This window comes from Dermacentor variabilis, chromosome 1 (genome assembly GCF_050947875.1).
Source record: "Dermacentor variabilis isolate Ectoservices chromosome 1, ASM5094787v1, whole genome shotgun sequence".
NCBI lineage: Eukaryota > Metazoa > Arthropoda > Arachnida > Ixodida > Ixodidae > Dermacentor > Dermacentor variabilis.
The window spans coordinates 193,147,906-193,171,403 of record NC_134568.1 but is presented as its reverse complement, the minus strand read 5'-3'; the positions used below and the strand labels follow the sequence as shown (position 1 = coordinate 193,171,403).

At 42.3% G+C, this 23,498-nt stretch overlaps 1 protein-coding gene across 3 annotated transcripts in view; it reads right to left on the bottom strand.

Moving 5' to 3' along the window:
* The window catches only part of LOC142590404 (tyrosine-protein phosphatase non-receptor type 1-like), a 96,516-nt gene that overhangs the window by 30,404 nt on the left and 42,614 nt on the right, over positions 1-23,498 (bottom strand). For 2 of the 3 annotated variants that reach the window (XM_075702490.1, XM_075702506.1), the window contains exon 9: positions 10,615-14,018. The exons of the other annotated variant lie outside the window; for it this stretch is intronic. In XM_075702490.1, coding sequence (XP_075558605.1) covers positions 13,811-14,018 — 208 coding nt within the window. In that variant the 3' untranslated portion in view covers positions 10,615-13,810. Of the gene's footprint in view, positions 1-10,614; positions 14,019-23,498 lie in introns of those variants that run through there. 3 annotated transcript variants of the gene reach the window in all.

Genomic DNA, 23,498 nt, shown 5'->3' with positions numbered 1-23,498 from the left:
GGGCTTCATGGAAATTTTCCACAGCAAGCACAGACGGCAACAACTAAGTAATATAAGAGTGAAAGCAGATTTCATTACAGGGAGGTCTGCTCTTAATAAATGATATCTAGAATGTACTGCGTGTCCCAAGTAACACGGGCCAAACTGTTTAAAAAGAAGGACTGCAAGATAAGACGATGGGACCAATGGTGTTTTGTTAGCAGTTGGCTTGCGCACACTGTTCACTTTTTCTGTTATCATTGATTAGCTAACCTTACAAAATTAATTGCCCAAGTATATTATAATTTGCATAATTTTGTAAGCTTACATATCAAATCATGCATCTCATTCGAAGACATTATATTCAACAGTTTCTAGCCTGCTACATTTTTCAGTTTTCTTTTTCCACATTTCAACATTATGGCACAAAACGCGAAAAGAAAGGTGCAGTGAAGGTGGTACCATGCCTTTCGCGCAAGTAAGAGCACCACCCTTAAAGGTGGTTTTAAAGAATCAACACTACTCAATGGTCGACTTGCTGACCGCGAAAAACTGACGAAGCGACGGCATAGTTGTTGACTGTTTGATACAGCATTCTGCACCAGCTTAGGGTGGTGAAGAGAAATCCGACTGAAGCAGAAAAAAAAAAAATGAAAAAGCAAGCTACAGCTGCTTGCTCATAGCAGCCGCCAACAGTTACACCATCGCCTTTCCACTTCACGTTCAATTAAGTCGGCCACTGAGAAGTGTTGATTCTTTGAAACCCCTTTTGAGTAGCTGCTGTCGCACGCACGAAACTGTCACACGCATGAAACGAGTGGGCCCTCCTTCCCTTTGTATTCATTTTTGCAATTTTACACTACTGCTTTGAAACGTGGATAACTGGGGGAAATGCAGCGAGCTGGACACTTTTGAATGTTCTCACAATTTCACATTTGAACTTGCACAATAATGCAAGCAATTATAACTTTAGGCAATTAATTTTGACGAATTTGCTAATAAATCATAAGAGAAAAATTTAGTAGTGTGCGCAAGGCAACTGCTAATATAACACCATTGGTTCCTTGTCCCATGTCGTAGCCCTTTCTTTAAAAACAGCTTGGCTCGCGTTAGCTGGGATACACGGTATGTAATTGCAGGCGCGCTCTAAGTGTTTTATGTGGTATTCCTTTCTGCTTGCGAGGACGCCTGCACATGTGCGCTAGAAGAAGCCGGAATGGAACATGCATCATTATGGAATGCCAGAAAAGTTTTATTCATCAGAGATCTACATTCATTCCGCTAAAAATGCTGCTCGATATGAACAGTTCTGCTTGGAGTGTTTGCATTATATGTTTATCCATTTTCAGTCACATTAAGAACTATGAATAATTTTTTGCACAAATTATTACTATTTTTTTCATTTCTGCAACGACCACACACATTGGTTAAAATTAGAGGTGGGCAAATATCAACTTCACTAACATGAATTGTAATGAGAATAGTAAGAATTAAAATATGAATGGTCCAATCCAGATGCATATATTTACAGCAAAAGTATTTATTTCGATATATTTAAGTACTTCGCCTGTACTGACTAGTGCAAGAAAGACAGCCAACTACAAGGGACCAAGTATCAGTTTCAAACACAAGGTCACTCATTTTCATTTAAAAGCCTTTCAGGAACTTTAGCCAAGCCTGGGTTACAAACAAGTTTTCCAAGAATGAATGAATGCTATACGATTAGCTTTTGAAAAATGCACACAGTTGCCAAAACAAGAAAAAAAAAAAAAGCTGAAGTACTTGTGTGCCATACACACATTTAACTGCAATGCGCTGCAGGGAAATCAATGGCTGCAGCATAAAACCTGGAACTGCTGTATGACTAGACAGTCAAACACACTCACAGACGACTAGAAAAAATATCAGATTGTCACGAGGTTTCACTACGAAACTGAAAGCAAAGCTTGCATTACTCATTTTGTTTGGGCATTGCTGTGAGGACATTTGTCATTGGTTAACTTGTGATAATTTGCTATACTTTATTTAGCAGATGGAGAAAAGTAACCACACTTAAGAGTCAGTTGTGAAATACTGGGTGTTTCGAATGTTCAAGAATACTAATATAGGTCCATTTTAACAATATATATAATAATATAGTTCCTTTGCGAATACAAATAGTGCGTAATGCTCAACTCGGATTCGAAACTTCAAATATTCGCCCACCCCTATTTAAAATATCCGTTCAGTGCTTTCACCAAGTTACTTATTTGTCCCCTCTATTTCAGCTGTAATTCATGAATTCACCATGAAGATGCAGCAAGCATGCACAAAGTTGTGTTAACTGCAGCTGCTCACTCAAGCAAAATCATACTAACACTTGTTGTCATCTAGGGTGGTTGCTTGGGCTAGTTGTTAAGTCATGATCAAAAATAACGTACAGCGCAAAGGACAAGGACAGCGATTGACGACATACACAGCACTGTGTATGTCGTCAATCGCTGTTCTTGTCCTTCGCGCTGTACGTTATTTTTGATCATGAATTACCAACTAGCCCAAGCAACCACCCTAGTTCACTTCATTTCTAGTACAATGGGCCCTTTCCCTTCGTCTTTCCCCTGTTCCTCAGCAAGTCCTAGAAAAAACAGCGCTGTGTATGTCGTCAATCGCTGTCCTTGTCCTTCGCGCTGTACGTTATTTTTGATCTGTTGTCATCTAACTAGGCGTCGTCTTCACTTTTACAAAAAATGAATACGCAACACAAGGGTAGTTAAACATTAGCTGGGATATTTTGCTTCATTTTCTACCGTATGAACAAAAACAAACAACTTTATAAAGAAGTACTGCCACAATAATTATCTCGCTTATTTTGCTTTATTACACTGCAACTACAACTACAGTATGATGTCAGAATTTCTCCAACATGCGAGGAACCAGTAATTATATATTTTTAGAGCGCAGCTCTTTGGCGTCCGTTCCTGGGTTTCGCGTCGTCGTCGGCGTTGTCGTCGGCCTCGTAACCAGCTCCGCCCCCCTTTCATCCCCCCAGCGCTAGCAGCGACCGACTGATACCGCTGGATGCCGCTGACGCCGCTAGAGAGTCAAGATAACGTGACTGCATAGAACACCGTCGCCGCCATGCAGAAAGAGGAGGAAAGGGTCCCCCCCCCCCCCTGTTCTTGTGTGGCGGATAGGGTGCTCTTCAGTTGCAGACGCGCCGGTTATTTCACGTAGGCCCCGGCACGTCGACGAATACGTGACCACCTTCCCACGGCTAGACCTGGTTCTTAGCGCTGCGGAAGCGAGGGTATCATATTGTTTGTGTCGGCATCGGCGGCGTTGTCCCTGAAACCAACTCCGCAGCTGGGGTCGACTCACTATCGGCGTCAGCGGCATCAGTCAGTCGCTGCTATCTCTTCCCTCCTCCCTTTATCGTGTTGTCCGCTTGCTGCGCGCGCTTCTGCCCCCATCGTTTGCCGCTGGGTGTACACGCGGCCCCCTCCCCCCTCTTCCTGCGAGTCTCCGGTTGTCAAAGCGCCGGCTCGAACTCAATTCCTTTCTTCGCTCCTCCTCCAATGCAACCCCTGCTGTGCGGTGGCAATCAGAGAGCCAGATCGGTGGCGGCGGATCTGTATATGTGCACCGCCCGAGCCGAAATTGCCGCTGCCGTTCGCCCTGTGCGGTGGCAATCAGAGAGCCAGATCGGTGGCGGCGGATCTGTATATGTGCACCGCCCGAGCCGAAATTGCCGCTGCCGTTCGCCACTGCGAAATTATCTGCCAGTTCTTTCTGAGCCATGAGCGAGACGACCGATGGAAGTCCTCCGTCTGCTGCTGCTGCTGCTGCTGCTAAACGAGCTGCCAGAGCAGAGGCCCAGCGCCGTCGCCGTCAGAATCCAGAGGTGTGTGCCGCCGAAGCAGAAGCTTACCTAGTGGAGCCTTTGTTAAAGGAATACGTGTGAAAAATAAAAAAAAATTCTGTGATAGCGCATACTTGTGTTGCTCGATTTCTTTGCCTCAATCTATCGAAAAGGTGAAACAGCTTATTTGCTGCGCTCAAATTTCGCATTAGGAAGTAACGTAATCGTCGGTAATTTTTAATGTGACAGTTCAAAACTCATTCTAAATGAAGCGCAGCTTCTTGGCACAGGGTCTGTTTACAAAGGCTCCTCTACAAGTCACAAAAATCATAGGTAGTGGCCACGTGGCAGCACAAACCTCTGATGCAAGTGTCGGTCAGCCTCGTGTAGTGGTTGCAAACCACACAATGACTGTGTCACCGAAATACGGATGCACAGGCCATTCTTTCTTTTTTTCACAGTTCACTTCCCGTTCGACACAGAATAATAAGATTGGTCCTCTGCAATCAGTTCTCCAAGAATGTGCAGTGCCCTTCTCATATTCTGAAAATTGCTGAAATTGCTGAAAAATGTAACGAGTTCTTCCACTCTGTATTCGTGCCTCCTGAAGTTCTAAGCGCAGACTTCTGCGCAGAAACCATCCACGAACAGGAAGGCATGCCGGATATCACTATATCTGAGCAAGGAATATTATCGCTTTTGCTAAACATTGACACAAAAAAGTCTGTTGGCCCTGACAACATCCCGAATGAGTTTTTAAAACGTTATGCAGAATGGGTGTCTAAATACTTAAACATTATTTTCAGCTTGTCCCTGGATAAGCGGAAATTGCCCTCCGACTGGTTAAGAGCGAAAGTTATACCTGTCCACAAAACCGGAAACAAACATTGTATTGAAAACTAGAGGCCAATTTCAATCACGTCCGCATGCTGCAAAATACTAGAACACATAATATCAGCAAGTTTATTTGGTTACCTTGAGGGCCAAAATCTGCTTAATCCTAATCAACACGGCTTTAGACGAAAATTGTCAACGATCACCCAGCTCGTAGAAACAGTCCACGAGTTAGCAAAAGCAATCAACGATAAACATCAGGTAGATGCAATTTGTCTTGATATGTCGAAAGCATTCGATTGGGTCCCACACATAGAACTTATAAGGAAACTAAAGAATTTTGGAATTAATAGTACTATTGTCGCTTGGATTAAAATATAGAACGCAGTATGTGGAAATCAACAATGCGAAATCCGGCATTCTGAGTGTTTCATCAGGTGTTCCCCAGGGCTCCGTTTTCGGTCCAGTCTTATTTCTGTGTTATATCAACGATATTGCAGAGACAGTTTCCTCAGGTGTTAAGGTTCGGTTATTCGCAGACGACTGCCTGCTTTACTCACATATAACATCCAAAGAAGATCAAATTACCTTAAGCTCGGCATTAAGTAGTATCCATGACTGGTGCTCAAAATGGAAAATGAAAATAAATCACAGCAAAACGTCATTTATAAGAATAACAAACAAAATAAAAGATATTCTTCCATTTGAATACGAAATTGAAGGACACAAATTACAGAAAGTAAGCTACTTCAAGTATCTAGGCATAACGATAAGCAAAAATTTAAATTGGGATAGGCACATTCATAACTTATGTAGTGCAGCCGAGAGAAAAATGTGGACTTTACGCCGCAAACTAGGGAAGGCAACCACGACAGCAAAACTAACCGCCTATTTGACACTTGTAAGACCAACTTTGGAATATGGCTGTATCATGTGGGACCCCTACATAAAAAACCAGATAGCAAGGATTGAAAAAGTACAAAGAAGGGCAGCTAGATTTATTCTGTCTAGATATAAGTCCACGGATTCAGTCTCGGGGATGTTGTCAGAACTTAAATTACCCCAACTGCTAGAGCGGCGAAGAGTTGCTAGACTTAAGTTCCTCTATCTTTTGCGGGGTAACTTCTTTAACATAAACACCGGACTGTACATAACGAAGCGCTCAGCCCGAACATTAAGAAACAGCCACAACGAACAACTTACAACTCTCCAAGCTCGGATCAACAATTCAAATATTCATTCTTCCCACGAACAATTGAAGAATGGAACTCGTTGCCACAGCACATAACACAAACGGACTCTGTCAGTTTGTTTGAAAAATCAATACACCTTTACCTTGACCTACCAAATTAACCACGACAGCTCGTTTGTAGCGAATCTCACCTATTTGGAAATATGATTGTTGCTGTGTGTGCTTCTACTACCGCATTTGTATTTTGTTGTGAACCGCAGGTTGTGCGCACTAAATTTATTTTGTATTTGCATGTCTGCAAGGCTGTGATTGCCAATGCATTTACTGCATTTGCAACAAATATTTTCCACCCTGTAACGGCCCAAAAATGGGCTAACAGTATTAATAAATGAAATGAATAAATGAAATGATATTTCTGCCCCATTATCCTGTCGTCTAAAGCTTTTGACAAGACATCATAATGCAGCTTTGACTATTGTACCGACCTGCAAATCAGTGATACCACGTGACCACCACGCTACTATCTTCATGACATCTAGAGGAACGCAAGCAAACAAACCCTATGCCAAGAAGTCACACTCCATTTGGCACTATAAGTCATTTGTTGCACATTTAAGAACTGACAACTCAATGTGCTTCAGGAGCCAGCAGCTAACACAGAAAAAAAAAGGGGGGGGGCACAACCATTTTGTGTCAGTACTCCTTTAGGGACCCAGTAAATAAGAAAATTCAGGGAAAGGGTGGCAGAGTAACACAATGGATAGCTGCAGAAGGCCCCACAATGATCCCTGAATGTACGAATTCCAATTCAGAAAGCACCGAATCGCTCCAAAACATTATAGTTTTCACTTTGGAGCTGAATCGCAAGCCTGAACTCGAACCTCAAAAAAAATTCAGTTCGCACCCTGCTCCCTTGTTTCTTGCGACGAAATAGACAAATACAGCCAAACCTTGATATATCAAACAGCACGGATCGAAAAATAGTTCGATACAGCCAGAATTTAATATATATGATCACTTAAGAAAGCGTCAAAAGCTTCTGTGAATCAATCAATGAACTAAGGGCCCGATTGAGGATCGCTGTTCGGAGCACGCGTTCGGTTTCGCCGCGCGCAATTGGCCTAGGCCGAGCCGACTTCATCTGCCGGGAGCACGTGGTCAATTGCGCCGCGTAAGCCGCGCCATTTCATCAGCCGCGCGAAGTCGGCACGGTCTAGGCCAATCACACGTGGTGCAACCGAACGTGCGCTCCGAACAATGATCCCCAATCACGTCTCAATCGTGGTGCAGTAAATATTCACTTGAAGCTTCACACAAAGTATTTATTTATTTGGCTGAAAGTACTGCAGCAGTGTAGCCTGCTTCTTATTGGCAGCTGCGTACTTAAACACGGAGTCCTCAACACAAGTCTAAAAGATCCACAAGTGATAGGCCGATGGCGTAAAAGGGCCAAAGCAGCTACAGCTTCAGTTATAGTCAGGAGCGGGGCAGCATCAGCGCTTGCCGGATCAACCTCGGCAGCGTCTTCGTTTGGGCGCTACTTCTGCTGCGATCTCCATGTCCGTCAGTTGAAGCATTTTGAAACACTGCCAGTAACGAAGTATTAAGTGGCGTCTGCCAAGGCGTCTGTGAGTGAGCTCAGCGAGCGCGCGCAGTCGCACGTCCTTGCAGATGCAAACTGCCAGTTCTGGCGAGGCACGGCAGGCGCAAAGTGCAGCACTGAGGAGTGAGTGCGGCAAATGCCATGCGTCGTTGTCATTGTCCAACTAGCCAAGCCGCCTCGTGTGTACAGCGCTACATTCAAATGGCACACTCGGCGCGATCGATGTATGCAGCTATAGTGTGCAGCGGTTGGGAACGCCCATCGTGCCCGTCAACAGGCGCGAAGGACAGTTCCCTGCCTGTCAACAGAGCGCTCATGGTCTAGGGTGGCGGAGTTCCGATAAATGCATTTTATATCCAACCCTGTTCAAAATAAAAATATAAAATGCATGCGAATTTCCAGGCCATATAGAAAGTGTTCGATATATGCAATAATTCTATATATCCATGTTAGATATATCGAGGTGTGACTAGTTTCAGCATGAGCTCACCATAAAAATGAACTTTGAAAGGAGAAATTGATGTGCTATTCAATCCGACTCCCAAGATGGAGTGATACAGATGACTGATGAGCTGATCACGGACTTAACCCTTTGAAAGTCAATTTTTTTCGCCATATGCGACCACCCAGGGTAGATTTTTTTTTGTTGCAGATTCCAATTCTTCTGAGGGACCTATTTTAAAACAGAAACTAACGTAATTTTTCTAGGGTAACCGTAAAGTGAGAAAAAAATATTTTGCATTGGTATATATGTACTGTTTATTCATGAATAACAACAATAAAAAAGGAAATGAACGTATAAGAATTAAAATTTTGATGCATTGTTTACACATAAGGCTTAGATTATAAAATGCGCACACGAGAATATTTCGCAAGTGTCAAATGTTCCTACTCTTACACTAATATTTACGTGTATAGCACAATCGAACTGTGTAGGTGAGCGCACTCAAGAAAACTGTGGTTGTGTGCCCGTCAAAAAAGCAAAACGTGTGACAAACTTCCGCTAATCTTCATCTTATCGCCAACCAGAGGCAATTAGTTTTCGCGAGTCTCAAAAAAAAAGGAAACGCATGCATGGCGGCATCCTTCCTATGCGCACCCCTGTGGGCACTAAACGAGCGAGAAACAGGCGGTCGCGCCTTGAGCGATTAGTAACGAGATAGCCATCACATTTGCAAGGGCAAAAAGCCGAAACCACCTGCAGAACAAAACCCAAACCGCCGCCCGCCCACACGCGTGCCAATGCACGACTGGTAGTATATAGACACGCCGGAGCAAACTAGCACTAAAACAAACCGTGCAACGAAAACAGAGGAAGGGAGGCACGAGAAAAAAATTCCCTGTATTCCCACATAGTGGCAGCACATGACAGAAATGAGAAAGTTAGGAAATTGGTGCACGTTTTATACGTAGACGGTGCCGTAAATATACGGCACCGACCATTTTGGACTTTTTCGCGGCGCCATATATTTACGTCATTGATACTCAAAGGGTTAAAGGCATCGAACAGCTCTGAGGAGAAGGAGAGCACAAGATGCATGTCACCACGTGATGGTCCCATGACAATTGCTATGACAAGTGTGAGTAGCTCTACTATGAACAGCACATTAAAAGTTTGTACTTTAATAAATGTGTTTTTCACAATTCGCTGACGTGTATATGTTAGGAATGTTTATTCCTTTGATGCATCTGAGGACACATATTATTAGCCTAAATTTTGGCCTTTAAAAATATGAAGTTTGCTTTATATTTTCCAGCGTGTAGATAAATATCAGAAAAAAAAGCATTTCACCCGTCACTATTTATTCATGAACAAGAGGATTAACCTCTTTGGCCGCTGAAATGTCTCTGCAAAATTTCTGGAAAATGTCAAGGTGCGACTAACAACAGCACTTAAAGCAACCTAGGTCTTGTATGGCCCTTTTTTCTCGGCAAACAAAACCTGCTAAACATAAATTACCCAGTGACAATGAGTCTCCATCAGCCATAGCAGTGTCTTCAGCCATAAACCTCGTCACCTAGTACACTGTGCATCTTGCGCACACTCAAAGCCAAGGCTTGATAAGTAATGAGTACGCACTTGAAGCTGCGGATGCATTGGGGATAGCATTGTGCAAACTAAGTGTTACATTTGTTATTCTCCACACTTGTTTTGTGCCGAGCAAGAAACAAATTTTTTTTTCATTGGAAAAAAGGACCGCACAAGAGCTGCACCCCTTTAAACTAAGTTATCAGTCATATCCTGACATTCTCCACAACATGTTCCCTGACCCCTGATTTAGTAAGTTACATAGAAGTTAGATAATTTAACTTCAGTAATTATTTGTGCAGAATAAATTAAAGATTTAAGACTAGAATGAATACCATCCACCAACATGCAGTAAGATCCATTCACGTAAAATCCTTAGTTATTCTTTAGGTCTTGGCTGGTTAATTCTGGTTCAGCTCAAAGTAATGTAAAAAAAATAGTTGCCCGGTTCACTGCTTCTCAAGAGCACCACCGTCCAATACCGAAAGATCAGTTTCATTAAACAAGCTAAAATGATGCCCAGGCCAAGGTGATACAGCAGCCATGAGCATTAAACCAAGCCACACTATGTTCCTACATCTACAACTAGCTGTGCGTTTCTACATATTTTCTCTTAAGGTCTGACACGATCGGGGTAACCTTGGGCTCTAAGCGTGTACAGAAAAGAATAAAAGTTTCCCAGCTGTTTTATTATTCTGCATGTAGAGTCACACTGTACAAAGTCTGTAAAAATTATCTGCAGAAGTAACCAGTGGCTCGAGCAATTGTAGTGCAACATGCAACATTGCAAGTTAGCACAGTGATAACTAGACTGCCAGAAGATCATTCCTAATGCTCATTATGAGGGGTGATTCAGTAGGCAGTTATCATAAAGAATTTTCTTCTCTTGCAAGAAAAACAGTTCCCGAAGAAGGCAGGTAAACTGTCTGCCAAACCAGCCTACAACAATCTTGCTATTTGGATACTTGTGGCCTGCAGCACTACATGCTGCTATATCGCTGCTCTGGTCAGTTGCAATATTTCTTTTTTCCAAGCGAGTCATCCAGCAGCAGCATTATGTAAAAGTACAGTCACCACCTCTAGTATCCAACTTTACAATAACTGCTGCAACTATCACAAAAGTGCACTTAAAACGAAGCTTAGCAAAGAAGCATGTTTATTCTAGCAGTTTGACAACAGGCAGTGTCTGCTTGACGTTCGGCAGCATCTGGACGAAAACAGTTCACACAGCCAGCAATAAATAAAGCAAACTAGAAAAAGCACATAGCCCAGCAAGTTCCCTAACCACAGGAAGAATCACACACATTTACTTTGTACTCTCTGCAGTTCTCCACCCATGACTTGGCTCTTCAAACAGCTTATTTTCGGACTACTGACACAGCAAAGAATAGCATAGCAAAACAACCTACAAGAATTCCCCGAGTACAAACAGTCCAGCACATGACAAAATTGAACAACTTAAAGCCATGAACTAGAGTAACATGTGACACTTCAAGTCCACCATTCATTCAATCATGCTATATTTAAGCAACACAGCTAAACAAGCCTCAGCCATTGTTTGAGGCGACAATACCTTAATTCAACATACCAAAAACACAAAGCAAAATGTAATGACCTTATCAGCAAATACAGCTGTAGCAAGTTTAATAGACCAGCAACTATTGCTTACGATTTGCCAGTTGGAATGTAAGCTCTCACTTTATGTGCTTAAGTTCTTAATATTAATCTAGCTTACTGCCTTGCAATTGAACCACTGTCAGTTTGTCAAATTCAAAATTGTTCCAGCCCATGTTTCCAAACAATACTTACAAGGCTGGTTTTTTTTTTTTTTTTATCCGAGAGTACGTAAAATAAGCAGCAACAACACAAATGTGCAGCTTCATGTTAACACTGATGCAAGCCAATTGTAGCCTGTTTCACCTTTTTGAACAATATCAATTTGCATACATATGTAGTATGACTTCTCTGTCAAGGTCATAGACTATAGTTTCTTCACGACAAGCATATATTGTGCCACAAACTCAATCCCTCTATGACAGAGCAACTCAGTCTCACTACAAATGTGGTCTTAGAATGGCATTAAGCCTATGACAACAACTGTAGACTCATAGTACAGTTTTAAGCAGAGTCTGACACATCGTGCATGTTTCTGCCATGTTCGGAAGGAGGAAGAGCACACAACTGGCTTTATATGAAACAGCAAAACACGAAGTCACTAAAAAAAACTACAACCCACAAGACTTTCAAATGACCATGTAGACAAGCAAACATTCGCCAAAATGAATGTGACAACACAACATTTTTTACAATGGCTTTACAAACCCCCGTCAAGGCTTTCTACTTTCTGGACAAACATCTAAAAATACATAACTGTTGTAGGCACTGCAGTGTATTTCTTATTTTCTGACAAATAGCTTGCAGCTATAAGGCATGAAAATAGACATTAAATGCGCACATCACCCAGCAATGTGACATTAAAAATCTGAGAACAATGACATTTTATTAAAAGGGTGTGCAGCACGTATGCAGATGCAAAGTGAAAAGGAGCTCAAGCAGTGGTACAGAAAAATAATCTATGCTGCCTTTCAAAGCAACCACTGAAGTGAAAGGAGGTAGGGTGGCTTAGCATTAAGTAACGAACCAGCGTCAACAGAAAACAGTAGCAAACAATATAGCAGCCTGAAAAATGGCTCAGCTGCCTTCCAGCACCTGCTGTTTCAAGATTATAATGCTACTGGCTGACATCGTGTAGACAGCAGACTACAGAAGAAGCCACAAAAAAATGTTTCAGAATGCTTCAGAAGATTACCTGAACACTCTTGTTTTGTGTCACCACTGTAGAACAAATTGTTGCTTCCCAAAATATTGCAAGAGAATAGCTGTCATGCTTATTACTAAGTGCTGTAATGCAGTGTACAGCAAAGCACCTGTCACCTGTATATCGCTAGATAGACCAATCCACAAAAGTCACAAAAATAGGAAGAAACTTGTTCTACATAGATGTGTCATCTACCTCCACAGGAGGCACAGTGCATGAGAACATCCAGCATGTAAAATGCCAAAAGCAAAGCACCTTGCTGCCAGAGTGGAAGTACATATGCAATACAAAAGCACAAGTGGCCATAAAACCCTGGTATTGCATTTTGCTTTTCAAGGGCTAGAGGAAATGTTGAATGTTTTTATAGGAAGCCAACTTGGAAATACACACAGCAGAGAAAACAAAATATACAAGCAAAAAATTATGATATGGTACACATAGCATTAAAAATATTTGACAGATTTTGGTGCACAATAAATATCCCTGTGCCTTAGAGTAAACTTGAATATTTCCTTATTTTCATACAAAGCACCTCAACAGAGAAGGCCAACATAGACTCTACAATATTAGAAGGAAGAAGCAAGAGAGAAGGATTACAAAAAGAAATTGAATGAATTTAAGCTTTTAAACAGCAGCTCAGCACATTGAACTGCAGCAAGTACAAAGCTAGCCTTGTCTGCAAAAGCAAAACAAAGCAAATACTTGTAACACCAATTATTCACTACAGGGCTAAGAATAAATCAACTGACTGACTACTGGTGCTTGGCTGTTCAGAGAATGTGTGAATACTCAGTATCACCAGACGTCACCGTCATATATGGCCTTGACCTTTGCAGAGTTTACATGCAGCAACAACCGGCCACACATTAAAAAAATGTATGCATTAACTACCAAGAACACCAAATACAGTAGGTCACAAAAGAAGCATAGATCCTAATAAATGCCCTGAGTTAAAGCGCACTAAGGCCAAAATCTTCAAAATATGGTGAGTTATTAAGACAGACTCGTCTAACTTCTTTAGCTTTATCAAAAACTTTATTCAGAAAAATTTGCCCACAAAGCTTCAAAAACTAGGATGATGTTTAAATCAAATGAGCACCACCTGCAAGCGTGACAACTAAGAATGTATGCATGCTTGCAACTGATGATGGTATGACAACTGCTATGTACTGCAAAATAATGTGTTATTTTGATGAGATCCGAAAAGCAGAAATGTGAAGACATGTGAACTTTCCTTTGAATTGCCTAAATTGCGCCCTCAAAAGTCCTAACAGACAACAAGATGGTCGATGAGCCGTGGACGAAAATGTAGATGTACTTCCAGTGATGCTGCCCTTTTTTAACAGGCAAATATCCACTCAGTCACACTCCATTTGGTCTTACTAGCAACTTATGTTCACATGTTGCATGGACACTGGCCAAAACAGCATTGTGGTTGGTATCCCAGATGTTCCACCACCACCTCCCCTGCATATCTACTATGTGAGACTTATCTTGCAAAATTGCTAAGTGCTAAGCTATTTGCCAGAATCATAGTACTTGTAGACCAGTACACCCGTGCCCAGCAGGAGAACAAGGCCAAGAGAGACGCGCTTCAGCAGACGCCGCCGCTGGCCCCAGGCTTCTGAAGAGCGCTGCTTCTGCCGCATGCGCTGCAGCATCTGTGACGTGCGCTCCACCCTCTCCCGTCGTTGCCGCCTGCGCAACTCTGCCTCCTCTCCAGTGCTGCACATAATACACGGCCATCATCAAGAGCACCTTCCTCTCAAGCCAGCATGAGCTAAGCAACCAGGCCATGCCTAACCAGGCTCACACCCTCACTGCCTAAAGCTTGCAGAAATTGTTTACTTTCCAGCCATGCAAAACGAATTGGGGAGCCTCCAGAAGTATAACTACTTCTTTACTATGCCCATAGTCATCATTACTCATGCCACATTTTCATGCAACTCAAGAAAAGAAAGAATGAAAGGCAGCAAATGGGTCATGTAGCTTAGATCATGTGAACAGGCACTAGCAATAAGCATGCTAACACAATTTTGTACTGCTACATTTAATCAACCAGTACAATGATGTCTACTTTTTTAAACAGCAGTATGCAGTAGCTGTACTCACTCTTATTAGAATGGGCATTTAACATATAAAGAAAAGAAATCCATATCTACAAGCAGTAATGAAGCCAACAGGCACAACACCATGTAACACCTCAAAAATGAACCAACTCATTTTTCACACCGCAAGAGCACTTAATGCTACATTTCCACAACAATACAATTTAACTGGCCCTCACAGTATGTACCCCCCCCCCCCACACAAATATTTGTAATAAATAAAAGAAAGAAATTTTTCACAGTACTTATGCTATTAAAAATTAGGCATCAACCAACCTAATATGAGGGCGGGGGGGGAGGAGGAAAAGCTCATGAAATCGTTAAGGCAAGTACAATTTCACTTTAAATTCCCTGTGATGCCACAGACAATACGCACCCACATTTCAGTATGCAATGTGCTGTATTTTTGTTAAACCAAAACTAGCCAAGCTGCACACACAACGCAACTAGTTCAAAAGCCGATAAAACATGTCTTTCATCTTTTTGCTGGAATAACTACATGGGTACAAGGGGTGCGACCTGCTCTGGTAAAGTTTGTTAAGGATAAACACAGGTCAGTAAACTCCCAATACCACTGTAGGAAACATGAACACTTCTCTATAATGTGTTGCTATGGTTAAAAAGCATTAGTGTGTGATGTAGCTGTCTGGCACAAACCTTACCACTGCATCAAATGTGTCCACTATGTCTACTTATTTTTAAGATGTACAGTATGCACATTAAGACAATTAGATATGTACTGTAATTCATCCGAGTGACCCCACATCAATTTCAACCCACCTGCGGTTCTAAAATCATTTATACGCATTATGTCAGAAGAGCAAGAAGGCTGACATCCAAGTAATTACTGGTGGTGATTGTCAATGGTCACACAGTTCACTCAACTATATTTTTTTTTCACAATAGCAGTTTATATCAGGCTAATTTTTCTAAAATTGATTTTTCTTTTCAATACATGTTATATCGTAATTTTTTTCTGTACCTTAAATAACTTTCAGATTCCAAGCATAGACATTTAAGTTAGAGCTACAATTGCATTTAAGATACTGCAGCAGGAGTGCAATGATGGTCAACTTAAAGGGACCTACAACCAATTTTGAGGAACCATCTTCCTTTGGTGTAATGGAAAGTGGGTTATCAAAATTACCAAGGCCTGTAGCAATTTCACCAGAATGTGAAAAGAAAGAAAGGCAAACAGAATTTCCATTTGCAAACAGTTCTTAGTTTACTGTAAGCAGATATGACCTTTGCAAATGTCTGCCAAATCTAACCAGCTCTTGCAGCAAGTTATCTGCTAATGTGCACAAGTGTCTCCTTTTTTTGTTATTCTTATGAATGCCAGTACTCCATTACGAGAAGGCAGCAGGAAATTGCAATACACCAACAGGTATTTTCAGAAAACAAAGTATACATGCCACTTGAAAAGATATCACCGAAGAAAAGTTGAAAGGGGGAATTTAAGAAAGAAAAGTGCACAGACATGCAAGCTACATGCCAGGTGGCAAATATATTGGCACTGGGACGAGCGTAATAGCTTCAATGACATTAACTGGGGCATACTCAGCACCACCCCACAACAAAAACTAACTATAGTATGCATTTTTTTAATATATCTGGAGGTTCGAAAGACCTTATGGTAGCAAAGGGCAAAATTATATGAAAAGCAAAGCATGCATGACAATGACTAAATAAAATATATTTTGTGAACTTGTACAGCCCAAACATATTTCCAAGCACTGGTTCCCCACCATGTGATCCATGCCATTTTTGATGACTTTCTGTGCCAATTTAAATTGTAATTCACTGTTTACGAGACAAAATCATGCTCGATTCCATCAACATGATGCACACTTTTGCTCTGCACCTTAATCTCGCTGCACGTTAGGATTGGTTGCCGGTACCTTTATTGGAACCTGCCCACACACTATTTGCAATATGCAGCTGAAGTAAACAAGCACTGCAATGATAACATGCCACAGCATCAACTGTTAGGCACAGCAGGAACAAGCAATACCTGATTATACAATTTTGTACATCATGCTTGGCCAATAGCTAATATGAGCAAGTGCACGCAGTTGCACATTAAGCTGCTGCAAACTGCTCAAACAAAGTATCACCATGTAAAATGGAACATATACCAAAATGAGAAATTACAATGTTGTTCCAGTAAGAAAGGCTGCCATTTAATAAAGGATGCAAACAGGCTAGCCCATGCTATAAAGAAAAGAACTACTCGCCATTCTGTCCCGTAGCTACTTGCTGTGGGTCCAGTTGGTGTTGAACACACAACAATAAACAGACAACCGACAGTGGGTTCATAACCATGATGAATATACTCTATCAATGATATACAAACGTCCCCGTCATTTCACATATCAGTTAAATGCTGCTGTAGGCTGCAAGTGGCCGGACATAATGCAACACTTACTGCCATTTTCGAAAAGGACAATATGTGCTTACCCTGTGCAGACAGTCACCCCTTGCAGACGTTCAATTTTATAATTAAAGAAAAAAAAAGTTTCCACTCCACACACACACAGGAGCCAGACATACAGCGATATACAGGCTAAACAAATTCCTAAAGAACGCAATTTCATTTTAGAAGCATGTGCGATATCCAGTGGACTCTTTGAAAAACTTCCCCGACAACCTACATAACAGAAACTCCATCATAGCAACACAATTCTTTCTCAAGGCAAAAATTTGATGCAATGTAGTACAGCTGCCTGCAGGAAGTAAGCCTTCACAGCAAGATCCCTCCTGGCAGACACCTTTATCACGCTATGCCAGGTTCACTATCTGACAAGTATACTGAAGTAAACACAGCACTAGTGAGACATTGTTCCACCAAGTTTGCTGCACCAAAGAGCACTATCAACTTCTTGCAAAATATTGTAGATATAGCCAGGATACTTCCAAAGGAAGAAAAAATTTCTGCAGTACATTGTGAACAGGCTTCTGCACTTTCAAAAGTGGTATAATTTATGTCCCGTGATATAAAGTGAGCACCTACTTAAAACCAACTCAAGCAACACTATTATAGTCAGTGGATCAGGTCAAGAATACAGAAACTAATGCCCCTCCAAGAGAACATTACACATGCACCAACAAATCACTTGACATTTCCTTCTCCGTTGTATCCACATCTTAACCCCAAGGGGAGAGGTTTTTGCTTAGATGCAAGCAACACCTATATCTGCAAAGGGATCAATTTTGGTGGAGTGTCTACGCTGTGGCACACATCTGCTCGCACTCTCAGGGAGTCAGCAAGCAGGTTGTTTGTACCAGATGTCAGAATCATCCCTTTCCTAATCCTAAATCCCCAGTGTCCTCTGCACGTGTTTGTGCTTTGCTTTGCGCTCTCTTCATCCACACATCGCTGGTAATGGCTGCTAGTGAGCATGGCAGATGACTGTGGCATCGTCATCACTGAGAAATAGGGCACATCCCTTTGGTGCCTATATGCTTCGTAAGAGAACTATTTTTCAGAAGTTGGAGAAATACAGTCGCCGACCGATTTTACTCCAAAAATTCGGACATGCCCGATTATTCGGTCAGCTTCACGGCACCGCCATTCCCCCCATAGACCATAATGTATAACAACTGCCGAAAGTTCGGACACGTTGCAACCTCTCGTCTGATTTTTCTAACACTCCTTGAGCCAACTCGATCGAGAGCATCATGCACCGACTATGACCGGCGCATAGTTCGACTTGCTGAACGCGATTTTTGTTTTGAACAGAGCCTCCTTGCTGCCCCACGAAGTGGCGCTACTGGAAATCCCCGCTCATCATCATCGTTTCTGCCTGGTTCTATAGAGAGACTCTACAGCAGTTCCAGTTTCAGCTTAGTAAGCCATGTCAAGACAATCCAGCAGCTGATTTGTTTCTTCACGCACGACGCTGCGAGCAGGCTACGTTTTTCGTTTGTGCGACTGGTGTCGGCACGGTGGTGTTTGCTTTGTGTGCTGTGTCGAGGTTTCGGTGATCCAACGCGGCGTACGGAAACATCGCGTCAAGTGTCTAATGGCGCCGACAGTGCCCGCGCAGACTTCGCTGGGGAATGCCGGCAAGCGGGTGCCGGGAGGCCTAAGATTTGTCGCCTTCCGATGTGCTCCCTACTGACGCGGAAAATGTTCTGCCGAGACCTGCGCAGTGGTTGCATTGAGATTCCGGACACTGTCTCATTTGACAGTTTCACAGGTGCTGACACTGCAGTACTGACATGCGCAGAACTCAACGACGGCAAGATCATTCGTCAGGTTTCTGCTGCACCGCCGGACGATGACTCCGAGTCGGAAGATGACGCACAACGTGCTACGCTGCCGTCGCATGCGGAGCGTGCACAAACAGTGACCGTACAACCCTCTCCGAGATTCAGGTTTATCTGACTGCGCGTAAACTGAACAGCGTGCAACGGCGCATTCACGATTTCTTCAAGCCTACTGCCGAGCCCGAATAAGCGCGTGGAAATAAAGGATTTCATTTTTTTTTTCTTAATCTGCTTTTTCGGACACCTGTTTATTCGGACATTTCCGCAGTCCCTGTGAGGTCCGAATGAACGGCCGGCGACTGTAGATGAATAGGAAGTGCAGTGAGCTTTCGTGGGAGGAGCCCTGGATCATGTTTTGCATTCTCGACTTGTCACTGACGACAGTGGTGGACAGTTTGCAAGAAAATTCTCAAACTGCAAAACAATATTATTGCAAGAAGCACTACTCCCCCTAAGACTCTAACAGACAGCATACACACAAATAAACAAGCTGCAAATATTTGCATACAATTTTCAATTCTTTTTCTCTTTGAAATACAGTTTTTTTTATACCATAACCTTTTATTCAATACAGATGTCTATAAAATAAAAGATGTTGGTTAAAACACGTTGGCGGGCTAGTTGGTTAGAATCCATGATAGAGTGTGTAAGCACGACTGAACGAAGACGTAGAAACAGATACACAGAGACAGCGCTTCTCTTCACACTACAAATTCTCTTCACACTATAAGAAATGCACGCATTAAATGAAAGAACTAGCATAAACTTCAAAATAACCATTATCTAAAGTCAACCTATGTCTTGGGAGTCTGATTAACACAACACCTCAAAAAGTTTTTCAAGATTTGTGTTCCACCTACTTTCATTTAGCAAAGATGTATGCCACTTCCAAAAGTATGATTTATAGGGTACTGTACTAAGGCAACACTGGGGCTTTGAGACACACTGTAGTGGCAAGCTCAGGATTAATTATGACCACATAGGATCCTTCATGAGCACCTGAATATATCTACAAGAGTGTTTTATTGCATTCTGCCCCCCACAGAATAGAGCTGCCACAAACAGATATCGAACAAGCAACCCTCATTGAATTGCATTTTGGAGTTTGATGTGCCAAAAACACTATTTGATTAGGACGCACGCCGTAGTGGGGGACTCCGGATGAATTTTGGCCACCTGGGGATCTTTAACGTGTCCTCAATGCATGGGACACAGGCGTCTTCGCATTTTGGCCCCATCGAAATATTAGCGCTGCGGCCAAGATTTCATCCCGCGTCTCCATGCTTAGCAGCACAACACTATAGCCGCTAAAGCCACCATGGTGATTGAACAGGCAACCCCAAGCTCAACAGAATGCCAGAGCCACTAAGCCGGCACGGTGGGTGCTCCAATGAAGGCAAGATATAGTTGGGCAGTCAACAATCCGTGTAACCAAAATGCAATCTATAACCAGCAACAGGACAACTGCTTTTTAAATATGTGTGCCCAGCCAGACAAGGCAGCAGACGCGTAGAGATTGAAAAACCATGACACTCTGTTCTATTTGTCTGAGTTAAAATATTTAAGGAAAATGTTTGCTGATGCTTATTACAAACTTCCAATCATATAGTGTTGATGAGCAGCACATGCAAGCAGAAAGAAAAGAGCATTTCCACCACGACTTCTGCATACTTCAAGATTTGCCACAGTGGGCAATTGAGTTGCCTGTTAGCTCTAACAATAAGCCACCACTATACACTTAATCTGTGCCTTTCAAAGTTGCAAGGAAGTGACGAAGCACACATTTCACGAAGGAAGAAGATTATGCACACTGTGGCAATCAATGTTATGCAAAGCATTTTGTAGGCAGAAGGCCATTCAGCATCGCTAGGTGTTCTGCAAGCATTACCAGATGCACCAACATGTTCATATAGAGTGAGCAATTGTCTGTGATGACAGTAGCAAGGTGTTGACGACGATGGTATGATGGCGATGGCATGCTATCAGATTTATAGTATTTGGGCAAAGAAACATTACAAGTTCCATTATGCCCAGGGCTGATCCGAAAGGTAGGTGGTGCCATGTCACATCTCAAAGGACTAACTGCCACAAGCATGGTGAATACTGGTACACTGTCACATTTATAAGCTACTTGTTACTATGCAATATAACACAAGTAAATCACAGTGATAACGATAACAGTTATTCATGCATTTGCTTCCTGCATCTGTGACCTAAGGACAGTTGACACTCGTGATCTTGTTTTTTTTAAAGGGCCCCTCACCGCGTTTGGCCATTTCGAACTGACAAGCACAGTGCACACAATGAACGCTAACAATCGTGCCTGCAATACCGCTATGCGACACGAAAAGAGCTGAAGTTTCAAACCAAATGCCCTGTGCCCTTCTCCTTGCAGGTGCCACGCTCCCAGGCAGAAAGTCGACATCAATCGTGCAAGTGTGCCTACGTAGTTCGCCGTGCTACGACGTCACTCGCAGTCGCACACGACTGAGAATTATTCAAGGCAACAACAGTTATTTGACTGATCTGTTGCTTCAATAGACGAATTAAAGTTCAGATAAATAATAAAACCTACAAACCAAATGTCTGCATGTCTGTTTTCCTTTGTACTGCAGCAAGAGAGACATACTTCCGTTTCGTCTGCTTGTTCCCATGTCATGCAGTCGCACACAAGGAGCAAAACTGTCAGTTTCTACAGTACAGTGTTCCAGCGCGCAATCATGCTCTGTGATCCGTTTGCATCTGCCTCAGTGTTCGTGTAGCACTGACTTATACTGCTAGTCAGATGTTCTCATGCACAGCGTGCAAAATCATGCGCTGCACAAAACTAGGCAAACACAACAGCTTGCGCACAAGACAGTCTGTGGAAGTGTGCTGCACAGCATGCTTCCACTGACTATGCACCTACGTCTGACTATGACTGACTAGCGCCTACGTGGTTGTTTCGTGTTGCCTTCCTTAGTCCGTTGTTTTATTCGGCGCCTTCATTGTAATCATGTATAACCAACTCGCCCACCAGCACATGCTCAGTGAAAAGAAGAAAGAAAAGAAGGCGGGGCCCATGATGTATACATCACGCGATCCTCCAGCTCTATTATGGGAGAAAGTGGAGAGAGAGTATGTTGGCAATCACACACGCCTCCTGAAATCATGGGTTTGACGCACTGAAATAATTCTATCTTGGCTATTAATGAACCAATTGTAAAAATTCTGGCGGTAGAACACAGAGGGCAGGTAACAACTTCCAGCGTACAACCAAAATTTGCTATGTGGCCTGGTGAGGGGCCCTTTAAAGCAAAACGTTGCTATGAGACAAATACATGCAGCAATTGTCTCAAAGCAGTAGTTGGCATTGGCACGAAAGAAGTATGCATGGACGTATGGCCTAATAGGTACAGCGTCAATCTTTTTTGCTGGGAGACTTCGTTCCAACTGGACACAATTTTTTTTCTTCTAGAAGGCCTGAAACAAGGTGAGACAGGAACCTACCAAACGCACGAAGTGCCTCGTACAAGATAAGGAAAGCTTCACATTATAAAAGCTATTAAAGTCAGATCTGAACAATGTTTAACTCCTTTTTCTGAAAACACTCTAAAGTGAACTTAAATTTTTGGAGCAAGTAGGTCAAGGTGTAACCTAGTTCAGGATGTTGTAGTCAGGGCTGTTTGACAATGACTATGATGGACAATAAATGTGAACAATTTTCCATCCTCTGCAGCTTTCACACTTTTCTGACTAAGGAATTGAAAGCATGATCCCTTTTTGGCATTCTAAATAAGATCTGATACGTGTTAGGTTTAAGTGCACACTGTTTTGTTACATGGGTGTGCATTAGAATAGGTTAAATACAATTCTACATACTAATTCTTGTGCGATTTGCAAAGCCTCAGCTATATTTAATTTTGCTGCATCAGCAGAGCATCCGTAGCATTGCAAAGCTTCACAACACATTCAATAGACTCGTCTTTGCATCTAGGTGGATGTATCCACTTTCTATTTTGCCTATGTCTTTGTTCTTGGTGCCTACATTTGCAGTTACAGTGAAACAAGAACATATTTTCTTGGAGTAAAGCTTGCCTTATGGCAGAGGATGGTGCCAGCTATTGCTTCTGGCACAATACGCTGAGTATGGTCAAGCACAGTGCAAGAATAATCCAATGGTGCAGAATGGCCCAAACACCATGGCAGTTACACCCTTGTACCTGAACTCCATGCCATGAAGTGAATTTGAAACTATTTGACTAGATTCTAAGTCGAGGGACACACACAGGAGTCTGCATTCATATGTCCTAAATTGAAACACAACCGCACCTTGATATAAGAAAGTTGTACTGTAGTGTAAAACTTTATTACCTTAATTTCATTAATATAAGATTTCTATGTTTCAGCAGCAAGTAATCACTCCATAAGTTCCTAGAACAGTCCTTGTGGATGCCATATTATTTGGTAAGCATTTATGAACAGAACCCTGCAAGATGGTCACAAAAGAACTAAGGGATCAAAAGCACTGATGTGTGCACTTGAGACAGCATTAAGAGCAATGTAGATCAGACCTACTGCTAGCAGCCGCGATCACATAGCACAACATGTGAATGTGTATCATTGTCATGGCTCAGCATCACCAGTTTGTTTACAACGGTGTAGTGAGTTGCACAGCCAATATCACTTTAGCATCATTCAGGATAAAAAAAGCGTACATTGCTTCTTTTTTACCACATGAACTCTATAAAAGTTCTCGAAAATTGCCAAGTTCAGTCATTTGTTTTCTGAAAATACAATAGTCCATTCTTACTGATAGAGAATTTGGCCCTAGCAGACAACATCA